This window comes from Anabrus simplex, chromosome 1 (assembly GCF_040414725.1).
Source record: "Anabrus simplex isolate iqAnaSimp1 chromosome 1, ASM4041472v1, whole genome shotgun sequence".
Lineage (NCBI taxonomy): Eukaryota > Metazoa > Arthropoda > Insecta > Orthoptera > Tettigoniidae > Anabrus > Anabrus simplex.
The window spans coordinates 911,862,107-911,878,216 of record NC_090265.1 but is presented as its reverse complement, the minus strand read 5'-3'; the positions used below and the strand labels follow the sequence as shown (position 1 = coordinate 911,878,216).

At 37.9% G+C, this 16,110-nt stretch overlaps 1 protein-coding gene across 2 annotated transcripts in view; it reads right to left on the bottom strand.

Annotated features, from left to right (window-relative positions):
- Positions 1-16,110, bottom strand: part of LOC136857740 (nuclear pore complex protein Nup214) — a 232,325-nt gene that overhangs the window by 201,727 nt on the left and 14,488 nt on the right. For both annotated transcript variants that reach the window (XM_067136629.2, XM_067136630.2), the window contains exon 3: positions 7,642-7,844. In XM_067136629.2, the coding sequence (XP_066992730.2) occupies positions 7,642-7,844 (203 nt within the window). The remainder of the gene's footprint in view (positions 1-7,641; positions 7,845-16,110) is intronic.

Genomic DNA, 16,110 nt, shown 5'->3' with positions numbered 1-16,110 from the left:
TACTGAAAGTGATTGTTCAGTATTTGAAGACAGTGATGATGACGATGTAGGAAGTATATTTGGAAATAATTCAAGTGGCGAAGACTTATATGAAAGTGAGGATGAGGTCTTACAGCCGCCACGTCCAAAGCGAACGAACGTAAATAAAGCGCCTAGTAATCACAGAGTTTGGGAAGACGAGACTATAACTAACCAATTCACGCCAACTGCTTTTAGCTTCGATGGCAGTAAGTCAGAAATTCAGAATGTTTCACTGACAAAAAATTCTTCAGAAAATTACATTTTCAAAAAATTGTTGTCCGCCTCTGTGGTGTAGTGGTTAGCACGATTAGCTGCCACCCATAGAGACCCGGTTTCGATTCCCGGCCCTGCCACGAAATTTGAAAAGTGGTACGAGGGCTGGAACGGGGTCCACTCAGCCTCGGGAGGTCAACTGAGTAGAGGTGGGTTCGATTCCCACCTCAGCCATCCTGGAAGTGGTTTTCCATGGTTTCCCACTTCTCCTCCAGGGAAATGCCGGTATGGTACTTAACTCAAGACCACGGCGGCTTCCTTCCCTCTTTCTTGCCTATCCTTTCCAATCTTCCCATCCCCCACCAAGGCCCCTGCTCAGCATAGCAGGTGAGGCCTCCTGGGCGAGGTACTGGTCATTCTCCCCAGTTGTATCCCCCGACCCAATGTCTCACGCTCCAGGACACTGCCCTTGAGGCAGTAGAGGTGGGGTCCCTCGCTGAGTCTGAGTGAAAACCCAACCCTGGAGGGTAAGCAGATTAAGTAAGCAAGTAAAAAAAAAATGTTCCTTGTACCTTGTTTTGAGGATTATCATACCAAAAAACATTACAAAAAATGATGTTTCACAATTTTTGTGCTCAAACTAGTTGTCTGATGTCTCATTAATATACTATGTTAAATTCGTTTCATTAAAATATAATGCCTCTTGGGGGTTGTTTTGCAAACATGTGCAATAACCTAAATTTTGGGGTGTGCAGTGGACTAAGAAACGTGACTCTCAAAGGGTTAATAGTTATGATTAAAGAATAAATTACGATTAGTACTTTTTGTTGTATAGGCTATTTTTACATTGTGCTTCATTAGTGAATTCGTTATTGGATAAATACCATGGTTATTGAACGTGAATTTAGCGTATTTTGGTTTAACGGGTTTCAATGGGGTTAAATTTGTAGCCAATTTTAATTTGGTTTTGTTGATGATTTTATCAATTATATCTGTATTAAATCCGTTGAATTTAGATATTTCTTTAATGAATTGTAATTCTTTCTTTGAATTATAGGAGGACATTTTTAATGCCCTATATATTAGACTGAGATAAGTGGCTTTTTTTATGTGAGTTGGGATGTAAAGAATCATTTTTTATGGTTGTTGGAGAAAAGGTGGGTTTTCTGTATATTTGGAAGTCGAACTTGTTTGATAATTGTGTGATTTTGATGTCTAAGAAATTTAAGGAGCTATTGATTTCATCTTCTTTAGTGAATTTAATGTTATTATCCAAATTGTTGAGGAAAGATAACATGTTATCACTGTTATTGATTTGTTTATCTATGATTGCTATGGTATCATCGACATAACGATGCCAAAGACTGAGTCCATTGATGTTATTGATAATTTTGCTGTGTTCGAGATTATCTAAGTATATATCAGCTAATATTCCAGATAACGGGTCTCCCATCACTAAAACCTTCCTGTTTGTAAATTTTCTTATTAAAGGTGAAGTCATTGTTAAGACGAAATTGAGTAATTTTAACCACTCATCAATTTCGATTTACTTAATTTGCTATGTTTCGTTAGATTGTTCCTTGCCTTGCGCGTAGAGGCGCGCGGCTGTGAGCTTGCATCCGGGAGATAGTAGGTTCGAATCCCACTATCGGCAGCCCTGAAAATGGTTTTCCGTGGTTTCCCATTTTTCACACCTTAATTAAGGCCACGGTCGCTTCCTTCCAACTCCTAAGCCTTTCCTATCCCATCGTCGCCATAAGACCTATCTGTGTCGGTGCGACGTAAAGCCCCTACCAAAAAAAAAAAGATTGTTCCTTATGATGTTAATAGTATTATTGAAAGGGATATTTGTATACATGTTGGTGATGAAGAAAGAGCATAAAACGTGGTTTTGTTGCAGATTGAATTTATTTAGGGAATTGCAAAGTTCGATCGAGTTTTTTTATGGGGTTGGAGTTGTTGAATTTGAAATGGTTTTTTTTAGGAATTTGTGTAGAAATTGAGAAGTTTTATAGGTAGGACTATTCATACTATTAATTATAGGTCGAATGGGGACCTTCTTTTCATGAATTTTGGGTAATGATCTTACTTTAGGTAACTTTGGGTTCATTATGGTTAATTTCTGATAATCTTGATCATTTAAAATGAAAGTAGAATTTTTAAGAAGGTTCTTTAAGTCATGCTGTATTTTGTTTGTTGGATCTTTATTAATAAATAGTATAGGTTTTGTCTGATAGAAAGGTTTCTGTTTTATCTACGTAATCTTGTTTGTTCATTATTACTATGGTGTTGCCTTTATCTGCTTTGGTTATTACTACGTTGCTATTGTGGATTTTGGATTTCAGATTTAGAATTTGTTTCAAGACATTGTAATTGTTGTTAGATGTTACCTCCTTAAACAATGTTGGGAGTATCTTTTTTTACTTCATAACCTACGACACTTTGCTTGTCAATCTGAATTTGTTTATCGATATTAGTTTCGGTTTCAGCGATGGTAGTAATTATGTCCTCTGCTTTTTTGTGATTAGACCAATTATGTTTAATACCCTTATCCAATAGATTCATCTCTTGGTTAGAGAAGGCAGTATTAGATAGGTTAATTGTAGTGGAAATGTTAGTCAAATGGGAAGGGGACACTTTGTTGGTTGTATTGTGGTCGGATGTTTTGCGTTTTGTTTTCTTGTAAACAAGATAATTTATGGTTTAGGGTTTTCTGTTTCCTGTCTAATATGTAAGATAATTTAAGGTCAGTGTGCCTTAAAAATGAATTCCATTCAAGTGGAGATAGTTTTTGAGAGATGGTCAAATGTGTCCTATATATTTGTAAATTCAATAGAGATTTCTTCTTGTACAATAGCTTGATTTCATTTTTTAACCATATGCTGTTTACTTTCTTTTTAGTGACAATAGATTTTGAATGGGGATGATCTTTTCGTTGTAAAGATTTGAGAAACTTAGGTACCAACTCTAATTTCAAGCAATCTTTAAGAAACTTAATATCTCTAGAAATCTTGCCTATTTTAATTCTCAGGTTCAAATACTTGTTAGGTTTTATCATTGCCTGGTTGGCATTAATAAATTAATTCTTTAAGAGCCTTTCTCGTGGACAGTCGAGATTTCTTCTGATGATGCAGAGCACAGTTCTCAGCGAAACGTAAAGAATTTCACCTTATTTTCTTGACACGGCATAAGCCCAAAAGCCTATACAGTATTGTGTCAATAACAAACAACTTTATGAGGGAAGCTCCTTTCACGAGTTCTCATGCCTTTGAACAAATCAATATTTTTGCGCTAAACAGATCGATATTCTTCTGCTAAACAGAGATGCTACCTACAGATAGTATATGCAACTTCATGCTTACTGGCATCCACACAGGTGTGCTAGAGCAATAATATTACGTTTGAATCCAACACAAAGCGCAAGAAATCGAACAACGCAAGACTACAATTGCTGCAGATTAGGAAAGTTACCTTGCAACGTAATAGTACAGTGCCCGCGCCCTAAATGTTAACACCTGTCAAGTACACTTTATAATTTCCTCTCTCTTCCTCGTTATCTCCCTTTACCCAACTATCATTTACTCCTAGCACATCTAGATGCACCCTCTTTGCTGACTCAGCAAGTTCTACTTTCTTTCTTTCAAAAGACCCATTAATATTGATAGTTCCACATCAAATTTCATTTCGTTCACCAAGTTGTTTCTAAGGAGTACCTCGCCTGTCAAATGGGAGTGGGACTCCATTACTCCCATAGATCCGAGGCTTGCTCGAAACGTTCTGACCGTGCTCAGTGAAAATTCTGTAAAGCAGGATGCTATCCTTACTTACACATAGTCCAAGTGAGGATCTCTCCTTTAATAGGTTAGGAACCACCGGTGGACTGCATAGTCCTAACCGTCCGAGCAAAAGGAGGGTTATGTTTTTTTTTTAAATGCCTCCCCTGAGATCTGTAATTTTTTACTTATCTTGTTATTCCCTGGAATGAGTGATATTATCGAAAGAAGGTTGTTAAGTGCAAACAAGGTATTAATGTTGACAGTAAACCTGCAGAGAGAATTTGATGCTTACAGCATTCTATCAACCATGTACATACATACATTATCATTATAGACTGTTATGCCTTTCAGCGTTCAGTCTGCAAGCCTCTGAGAATTTACTAAACGTCGCTACAATCCTCGATTTGCAACTAGTGTTGTGGCCTCATTTAGTTCTATACCTCTTATCTTTAAATCGTTAGAAACCGAGTCTAACCATCGTCGTCTTGATCTCCCTCTACTTCTCTTACCCTCCATAGCAGAGTCCATTATTCTCCTAGGTAACTTATCCTCCTCCATTCGCCTCACATGACCCCACCACCGAAGCTGGTTTATGCGTACAGCTTCATCCATCAGGTTCATTCCTAAATTAGCCTTTATCTCCTCATTCTGAGTACCCGCCTGCCATTGTTTCCACCTGTTTGTACCAGCAACCATTCTTGCTACTTTCATGTCTGTTACTTCTAACTTATGAATAAGATATCCTTGGTCTGAAAACAGACCGATGTAAAGATAGTTTCGTCTGGGAGCTGACTTCCTTCTTACAGAATACTGCTGATCGCAACTGCGAGCTCACTGCATTAGCTTTACTACACCTTGATTCAATCTCACTTACTATATTACCATCCTGGGAGAACACACAACCTAAATACTTGAAATTATCGACCTGTTCTAGCTTTGTATCACCAATCTGACATTCAATTCTGTTGAATTCCTTACCTACTGACATCAATTTAGTCTTTGAGAGGCTAACTTTCATACCATACTCATTGCACCTATTTCAAGTTCCAAGATATTAGACTGCAGGTTTTCGGCACAGTCTGCCATTAAGACCAAGTCGTCAGCATAGGCCAAACTGCTTACTACATTTCCACCTAACTGAATCCCTCCCTGCCATTTTATACCTTTCAGCAGATGATCCATGTAAACTACAAACAGCAAAGGTGAAAGATTACAGCCTTGTCTAACTCCTGTAAGTACCCTGAACCAAGAACTCATTCTACCATCAATTCTCACTGAAGCACAATTGTCAACATAAATGCCTTTGATTGATTTTAACAATCTACCTTTAATTCCATACTCCCCCAGTATAGTGAACATCTTTTCCCTCGGTACCCTGTCATATGCTTTCTCTAGATCTACGAAACATAAACAACTGCCTATTCCTCTAGTAGCATTTTTCAATTACCTGCCGCATACTGAAAATCTGATCCTGACAGCCTCTCTGTGGTCTGAAACCACACTGGTTTTCATCCAACTTCCTCTCAACAACTGATCGCACCCTCCCTTCCAAGATGCCAGTGAATACTTTGCCTGGTATACTAATCAATGAGATACCTCGATACTTGTTGCAATGCTTACAGATAGGTGCAATCTGAAGGTACCTTACCAACACTCCACGCTAATTTTACTAGTCTATGAAGCCATTTCATCCCTGCATTCCCACTATACTTCACCATTTCAGGTCTAATTTCATCTATTCCTGCTGCCTTATGACAATGGAGTTTATTTACTATCCTTTCCACTTCCTGAAGCATAATTTCACCAACATCATTTTCCTCCTCCCCGTGAGCTTGGCTGTTTGCAACACCACCATGATGATTTCCTTTTACATTGAGAAGATGTTCAAAATATTCCCTCCACCTCTCCAGTGATTCCCTGGGATCTATTATGAGTTCACCTGAATTACTCAAAACACAGTTCATTTCCTTTTTCCCTCCCTTCCTAAGATTCTTTATTACTGTCCAGAAAGGTTTCCCCTGCTGCTTGACCTAGCCTTTCCAGGTTATTACCAAAATCTTTTTGGATTCAACAACTATTTGTTTCGCTCGGTTTCTTTCATCTACATACCAATCCCTGTCTGCCTCGGTCCTTGTTTGGAGCCATTTCTGATAAGCCTTCTTTTTACGTTTACAGGCTGCTCTCACTTCATCATTCCACCAAGATGTTTGCCTTTTCCCATCTTTACACACAGTTGTTCCTAGGCATTCCCTTGCTGTTTCTACTACAGCATCCCTGTATGCCACCCATTCACCTTCTATATCCTGAACCTGCTTACTGTCTACTGTTCGAAACTTCTCACTAATCATATCCATGTACTTCTATTTTCCTCGTCCTGGAGATTTTCTACCCTTATTCGTTTGCAGACAGATTTCACTTTCTCTACCCTAGGCCTAGAGATACTTAGTTCACTACAGATCAGATAGTGGTCTGTATCATCGAAAAATCTGCAAAAAACTCGTACATTCCTAACAGATTTCCTGAATTCAAAATCTATTAAGATATAGTCTATTATGCATCTGGTACCCCTAGCCTCCCATGTGTAGCGGTGAATAGCCTTATGCTTGAAGAATGTATTCGTAACAGCTAAACCCATATTAGCACAGAAGTCCAGCAAACGCTTCCCATTCCCATTAGCTTCCATATCTTCCCCACATTTACCAATCACCCTTTAGTATCCTTCAGTTCTATTCCCAATTCTCGCATTGAAATCGCCCATTAGCACTATTCTATCCTTGCTGTTGACCCTGACCACGATGTCACTCAATGCTTCATAAAACTTGTCAACTTCATCCTCATCTGCACCCTCACTTGGTGATTACACGGACACAATTCTTGTACACTTTATAATCTCCTATCTCTCCTCATTATCTCGCCTTACCCGAATATCACTTACTCCTAGCACATCCAGATGCATCTTCTTTGCTGACTCAGCCAGTTCTACCTTCTTTCTTCTATAAGCCCCATTAATATTGATAGCTCCCCATCGAATTCCATTTCATTCGCCAAGTTGTTTCCAAGGAGTCCCTCGCCTGTCAAATGGAAGTTGTACTCCATTACTCCCATAGGCCCGAGGCTTGCTTAAAGTGTTCTGAGCTCGGTAAATTCATGAAGCAGGATGCTACCCTACTTGCACATAGTCCAAGTGAGGATCTCTCCTCTAACGGGTTATGGACCACCGGTGAATTGTATAGTCCTAGCCGCCTGAGCACAAGGAGGGCCACGACTCAGAATATGTCCAAGATGCCCACTCCCATTCCATAGTAACTGGTATCCCGACTCTCGGGACCACTTACTAGGCCACTCAGCCGTTCCCCATGGTTCACGAACTAGGACGTGAGTACAGTAACCCACAAACATGAACCACCATGTATACATTAATAATTTTGCATGAACGAGGATGAGTGTACCTTAATACATGCTATATTTAAATAACATGAATCCATAAACAGTTTATACCTGTAGGATCTTCTGCAGATAAAGAATATACAGAATATTTTAACGTTATTAAAACTAATATTCTTCATGATAAAGTGAATGGTTTATTATGAGTATCCTATAACAAACATGACTGTTGGTAGGTAGTATTCACCTTCAAGAGAAATGATGGAACACTATAGATGAGGGCATGAGCACATCCATCTTTTGTTCCCCCAACCGCCAGATAACTCTGATCACAACTCACAGTAAGATGTGTCGGTCGGCTTGGTAGGGGTACTTCCTGTTTGGGGTACTCTGAGATCTCTCCTGACCCACTTGAATGCTCCTTGTCAACAATTGCTGGCAACAAAATAGCTGGAAGAAAGAAAGAAAAAACACACAAAATTACTACAGTTCATCGCTTATTACAATTGGCCTACAGTTGGAGAATAGAAGTTCATTTGAATATCCGTAAATAATAATAATTATAACATAGGCCAAAACTGATAGAAGAATTCTTAGAACAATTATTAATACAAAACACCAAGTTGATGGACAGTGGAGATTGTTGCCTAACAACATTGTCTATCGTGAATGTGAATCAACAATATCTACAATGCGTAAAAGAAGAATTTCTTTTTTCTGTCACATATCACGTTACCAGACACCAGGATATTGAAACAACTATTTGATTACTTTTTGAAAAATAAAATCAATAATAATTGGTTCAAAGAAGTTCAGGATGATTTGGAAGAATTGGGTATAACTCAGCAACAAATCAGACAGAAAAAAAGAAGAGTATTTTAATTAATATTTAGAAATTTCATGATCCGTATTGAAGTGGGATTACAATATTTAAAAAGTATTTTGAAGAACAAAAGCATAAGTCTCAAATTAAAAATACTTGAACGGAAACAATATACTATATCGACACACAAAGGGCTTCCAGGTCGGAGAGGATGAGAAAGTTCTGGGAGAAGAAAAAGAAATTAACTCAAATGCATTGATTTAAGTGCTCCAATGTGGGCATAAAATATGTAAATAAATACTAAATAATAATAGGCCAGAGTCATTGCCGGAACCGAAAATAAAGTTACAATTTGCTTTTCACGTCGCATCAACACAGATAGGTCTTATGGCAATAATGGGGATAGGAAAGGGTTAGGAGAAGGAAGGAAGTGGACGTGTCCTTAATTAATATACAGCCCCAGTATTTGCCTGGTGTGTAAATGGGAAACCACAGAAAACTACCTTCAGGGCTGCTGACAGTGGGGTTTGAACCCACTATCTCCCGAATGTGAGCTCACAGCTGCATGACCCTAAATGCACGGCCAACTCGCTTGGTCTGAACATAAAATTCTCCAAACTCAACATCTTAATACTATTTTCGGTACACGCCTCTATGTGGTTTGGCTGGATAGCCTCTGAAAAATTGGAGATTTCCAGAAGGTGAACGAAATTGGAATTCCTTGCGGTTAACAACCTTAGTTGTCAATAGGGATGTAGGCACAGAAAGTTTGCGCCAGATAGCGCTCGTGTAGTACCGGGTAAGCACAAGGCGATCGACTTATGTTCCTCCCAGTCAGCTGCGAGTGATATATAGAATGCGACCGAGTTTTCTGAGCTAAAGCCGATTGTATCTTCTCTAATTTTACTCCAAGACTATATTAATTAATTGTGAAGGTATATCCTCTATTATATTACGGACAATTTTCAGTGTTTAGGTGTTAAACAGCTGCAGAATTAGCTACGGACCAGCGACGCTAAAACTAGCGGGAGGAAGGAAGAATTAGCACAGCAGTAATTAGAAAATTCTAACACGCTTTATTATCCAAATAGAATAGGAGTCAGCATGCCTTTTCCTAAATATTACAATTACTTGAGTATTGTACATTGATAAATATACCTCCACAAGACTTAAATAGAGATTTAAATACGCACTTGCATCTCTCGTTTATCGACTTCGATTCATGTATTTTTTAAAGGTTGATGTCTTAACATGAAACTGCAGATACAGCCTTGTCCACCACCAAAGACATGTAAATTTCTTGAGTTTCCCAGTGCTGGTTCCTTTGAAGATTTGACCATCAGCCATAAAGTGAAGATCACTATCACAAATTTGCATTTCATGGGTTATTTCGTATTTAGAAAATCGGAAAAAAATGGAGCACCTGTTTCCAACTACAAATCATGTGTTATGCTGGATACAGATGTTTCAGTGAAAAGTTTGTTTTGTTTATAAAAGGTTAACAATCGGCTGAAATTCTAAAATGCAGTGCTGTGAAATCCGAGTACACAAAACATAAGACCTGTAATGTGAAGCTTATTTCAAGAGTACCTTGTGACATTATAGGAGGGGAGTGTGAATGTTTCGCTGGAGCAGGCCTCAAGGCATGTTGTAAGCATATTGCTGTTGTAAGCTATGCATTAGAGCACTTCCCCAAGACTGGTATTATTCAGTGTTCAGAAACATGCAGCCAAAATTTATAAACTTTTCAGCATCCCCCTACCAAACGGTTGAGGCCAGTTAGCCCTATGAAAGTAGAATGTTTGCCCTTGGAACAAGTTTTACCATTATAATCTCAGTTGCACCAGTTATAACTCTAGTCAAGGGGTATTTCTGTCTAAAAGCAAGATTAAAACCAGGCGCTGTTCCATCGCTTTTTCCATGTCCTGTTTTCAAGGACATTTTCTCTATCAGGCCAAATGTTCTTTAAATTGGCAGTACATGAAATTAATCCAAAGATTAAATATTCTCCCAACAGTAGTTTAATGGATTTCGAAGTTAAGGCCTAGTTCCTTGTCAGATTTGTTGGTCCTTAGCTTCATAAATGTTAAGAAGAAACACAGTCTGGGTTCAAGAAGGAATATCTGTAAATTGTATATGTTTTCTCCCAGAACAGAAAACACCAAATTACAATGTTGGACGTCTATAAAGCAATATGGGATCAGGATTACACATTGTTTGCTCAACAACCAAATTACCTGTAGTATTTGTTTGAGTGCTGATGTCTTTGGAAATGGGAGTCATTCGGTTCTTTGTGTATATTCACGACTTCTTCCCCGTACTTCAAAGGAGGTGATTTCTGCATATTCTGATATTGTACGCTTATCGTGGTAATCCAGCAATTTTCTGGTGTATGGCCACTTCCTTATTTTTGTTGTGTTTGCGGTCCACGAAAAAAGCAATGGAACAGCGCCCAGTTTTATTCATGCTCTTTCACCTTTTAATACAAATGCATAAATTTGGTGGTTGTTATCTAAATCAGTTTATAGGTAGAAAATAGGAATTATTTCCCTTCGTAAATCGCACTTACCCAACGAAATTTTCGTGAAGTCACCGGGCTGAAAATTGGAAATAATGGGAACACACTTTAATATTTTCGGTCAGATTCTTCTCACCAAATTTTTTTCTTCTAATAGCATGTAATCATTTCTTGCTCATTTCATTATTTTGTGGAAACTGGTGAAACAAAAATGGGCTTCCCTGATTTTTGCAAAGAGGAACATTGCAATAACTCAGCATAGTCACGAAAATAACAATTTAAACAACTTAAATTCGTGCATAGAAAGCAGCATGAGTACACAGGAGACAAATCAAAAGCGCGTTGCGCTTACCCAGTACAACAGCAGTGCGCTCTATCGGTGCTAGTTCTATACATCCCTATTGGAACTTGTTCCACTCAAGGCTGACTACCTTCAAAAGTCAAATATGGAGGCTGACTACCTTCAAAAGTCAAATATGGAGAGATCTTTTGGAAAAACAATTCCACCGTCCTGCTCAATAAGAAGGCAGGAAATGGCTACAATGGATTCGGTGGGCAGCCACCTAAAAGGCAGCAACAAATCAGAGCATTAGCAATCACCCAAAGATACAGCAACACACAAGAACAGGATGAATCATAACCAAACCAAATACATCACAACACACAATTTCTCTACTATATGCTGGAAAACTCGATAAATTTATGACGAATTAGATAAACAGAAAATTTTAATATCAGGAGATGAGAAACACAACAGAAGAACCATCTGAATCCCAAGGATAAAGAATTTTCAACAGGAAATCCAGACAAAGGATCAAGCAACAATGCCCCCAATTTGGAAAAGGGTTTATGGTAAATGTAAAAATAATGTCTATAATATGATTTTCAAGCCATCTCACCAAGATGGCAACTTTAACCTTAAAAATAACAAACAAAATTTATGCCATCATAAATGCACATTTCTCTACTACTGAGAAAAATTTTCTAACAAAGTCCAGGAAAGAAGTTGAAAAGTTTTGTGATCTCCTTGAACAAACAGTAAACCAAGTAAATACTGTAAAAACAATGTTAAGTTTTTTAAGAGGACTTCAATGCTCAGAAAAAAAAGAAGAAAAAAAAAACAGGATATAATCAGGAAATCGTCTGATTGGTGAACTCTGCAGAGAGCACAACCTCATCTCCAAATCCATATATTTCAAAAGGAGACTAAACAAACTTAAAACTTGATGGGAGAAAAGGGGAATAGTAGCTGGATCACATATGCGTGGGCAAATCCTTTCACAGATAAATCTATAATGTATAGTGGGTTCAGACCACTATATAGTCGGAATCAAAATTTAATTCACACCTCTAGAGGAAGAAACAGAAATCCAACAAAGAAAAGAAGAATTATGACACACACCAATTAATCAGAAATGGCAAGTATAAAGAATCTACACGTACACGACCCATAAAGTTAACAGACGATTTAGAAGAACTGACACCATTTCTCAAACAAGCTAAAAATTTAGCATCTTTAAACCCATGTAAAGCAATTCACCTTAAAAATATCAGAAAAAAATTCACTCAAATTATCAGGCAAATCAAGAGACAATCTCAGAAAGATCTAATCAACTCAACAGAAAAACAAATCCAAAAAATCAATTCTAGAGACTATTACAAAATCTTTGGAAGACAACTACAAAAATATGGACACCCCTCCGCAATAATGTTGAAAAGTGAGGACAGAAAAATGGCACATAGTAACAAGGAAAATGCTGAAATTATGGCCAAAGTGTTTGATAAACTTTTAAACTGTAAAGAACCCTCAGAACTTTTAAGAGCAAACAAAAACACCCTAATAAAGACCATACTTGAACACCTAACCCCCCCCCCCCAGTCCAACGGGTGGAAGCAGCACTCAAGGAGTTGAAGAATTAGAAAGCCTGCAGAGAAGACAAAGTTTTTGCAGAAATGTGGAAATATGCCAGTGACACAGTTCGGACCTTCCTACACATGGCTCTATAAAAAATTTGGATAACAGAGAAGTTACCTCAATGTTAGACCATGGCTATAATCCATCCAATCCACAAGAAAGGAGATAAGAGCAATTCAGATAACTACACACTGCACATACAGATCCAGAATTATATATGGTAGGATTAAAGAACAAACTAGACCAAGTATTAGGTGAATACCAAGGACGCTTCAGACCTTGGAGAAGCTGCACAGAATAGAACATCACTTTAACCCTCCAGCAGACGCGCTGGGGTATAAGGTGCACCACAGCTAACTTTTTTCAACTTGGCAATTCTAAGATTGGTTGCTCGCCTGCTATTCCTGCAGTGTGACCTTATCGTTGAATGTGATAGTTGGAGTCTCTGTGAGTGCACAAGAACGGCTATATTGTTGCTTAAATTTTGAACGTGTCACAGGCGGGCTACAATGTACCCCGCGCACCCGATGGAATAAGTATTTTGACTACATTATTTATGAGCATTTTCAAGCATGTCACCATTTAAAACACTCAATTTATTACTATTTCTCTAATTACAATATATCGTCGGCTTACTTCTAAAACCTCGTATGTCCCGATGCTCTTCCTAGGTATTATTTTCCTTAAGGCTGGCCAAGCCTCCCGGCCACATATGGATATGCAGTCCATCAGAACAATTTTCATTGTGTTCACTTTTCTATACTGATGTGTAAAGGAAAAAAAAAAAAAAAAAAAAAAAAAAAAAAAAAAAAAAAAGGACCTTACCATACCATATAGTAGGGATGTAGTTTTCATCACGTATTTACGCACTCCTACAGTATAATGCATTTAAGGTTAATTTCCTTTACACATTAGCATAGGAAAACGGACACAACGAAAATTGTTCTGATGGGCTGCATATCAATATGTGGCTGGGATGCGTGACCAGTCTTAAGGAATATAATGGATAGAAATAGCATTGCGAGATACAAGGTTTTAGAAGAAAGCCGTCGATATTTTTCATTTATTTAGGATATTGGCGCCTTGAGGAAATAGCCAAATTACTTCACGAACAGCCAGAGGAAGACAACTTGGACAGCGCAGGGTCAGATGAGGAATATGAAATCATCACTAGAAGTGATTACGAGCCTGAATCTGAGGAGGAAGTTTCTAACTTCAGAGGACAGATCTGACTCAGAAGGAAGTGAAAATGAACGTTGTGATGAATACTTTATTGGAAAAGACAAAACCACCAGATGGAGGAAAACTGATTTTTCAAAGGTAAAACTAAAACCAAAAATACTGTCAAAGCATTTCCTGGTCCTAAACATAATGCACGAGGAATCAAAGATGAAATATCTTCCTTCCATATAATAGTTGACGAAGATATGGTAGACGACATCGTGACTCATACGAACTTGTACATTGAACGTACACGCCTTGAGGCAGATTACTCCAGGGAACGAGATGCAAAGGAAACCACCAGAACTGAAATAATGGCGTTACTTGAATCCCTGTACCTAATAGGGACTAAGAAAGGACCCCACATAAATGTTATTGAGCTCTGGAATTCAGATGGAACTAGAATGCATATACCGAGAGCTTGTATGAGCTATAAATGTTTTCTATTCTTGCATCGTGCTCTGCGATTCGACAATCGAGAAACAAGGGGAGACAGAAGAAAACATGATAAATCGGCAGCCATCCGTCCTTTTTTGGATGCTTTTCTACTGAACTGTTGGAATAGTTACAGTGTTGGTACTAGCGTCACAACTGACGAAAAATGCGAATCGTTCCATGAATGATGCAGTTTTGTGGAATTCATCCCAAATAAACCCACAGCATGGGATAAAAATGTTTCTAATGTGAGAGACTAAAATATTTTTTACCAGAAAATTGGAATTGTATTGTGGTAAGCAAGAGGAAGGTTCGTATTTTGTTTCCAACAAGCCAAGTGATATTGTTCAGAGAATGATTCTTGATACTGAAGGTACCACTGTTACCACTGCTGTTCAACTGTGCCTTAAAATATACAATGAGAGAATGGTACAAGAATAACCCAAAGAACTTCAAAATTGGAAGATCCAAAGACAACATAAGATTCAACTGCCTGGGATTTGCAGATGACCTTGCTCTCCTGTCTGACAACATTCAGGAAGCCTGATTACAAGTTAAATCACTACAGGAAACAGCACAGAAAATCAGCCTCAGAATATCCTTCAAAAAGACAGAAATCGTGTTAACTGACCCACCACTCGTAAATAAAATCACAATAGATGAATAGGAAATCAAAATTGTTGACAAATTGTAATATTTAAGAGAAATAATAACATATAACCTAAACGAAAAGCAGACATGGCATAATACAGAGAGTATAATTTATGATTTCGCACTTTTGTTCACAGGTCGCAGGAATCCCCAAGCAAGCGCTATATGGCTAGTAAATATGTTGGAAGATAGTCCGCCTAGTCAATACTATTCATTTATTTACCTTTCACCTTAACATCTAGTACATGTTTTGAGAATATTATGCATTCTCTTCCTCAGCTAGTGGATTAAAATTCAGTATACAATAAGACCTGACTAAAATACGGGGCCCCCCATTAAAAATTCAAAACAATGAGTATGACAATGTGACACTTAAAAATTTTGGATAGTACAAACATAGAATTAAAATCCCATTTTGTCAAGTACAAATTAAAAACACAATATAGTAATGTCTAATTAAATACAACGTCTTGTGATGATATGAATTCACAGTGTCCTTGAAGTTGCCTTGCGTAGTTCAAAAATGTTGAGTTAGGAATGAATGCATTAAAACTTGAAGTCCTGCCGATATCCACCGTTAATGGGTGTTAAAATGATGTCTATTTAAATTAAAATATTGGACACAGCGTCGTATAATGATGTGAATTTACGGTGTCCTAGGAATTATAATACTATCTTGCGTAGTTCAATTGGATTTGTACAAGAATAAATGAAGTTGCGTTAAAACTTGGAGTCCTGCCATTATCTTCGGTTGATAGATGTATTATGCAGCCAGGTTGAAAATAGGTTAAAATGGTCTATAAAAAGGAAATGAAATAAAAATTAACAAAAGGCTCCGACATGAACAATTGAGAATACAACGGGGTAAAAATATTAAACCTTACCAGTGTGATGATGTAAATATTACGTGTGGCATGCATGTGTTAGATAGATGTTGAGGCACCTGATGTTGTATGGGAACTGGTTACGGAATTACATTGGGTTGCGTGATGGATGGAAGGAGGGGTGGAAGGAACCGCCCCTGATACTACAGTCATACTTCCCCCCTTACACACTTGACATCATTTGGCCTCTTACTAGGGTATTGGGTTACCAATTTAAACAACTGATTGTCTTCTGCAATGTGTTCATTTAGGCTGTTCTCATTATCAAA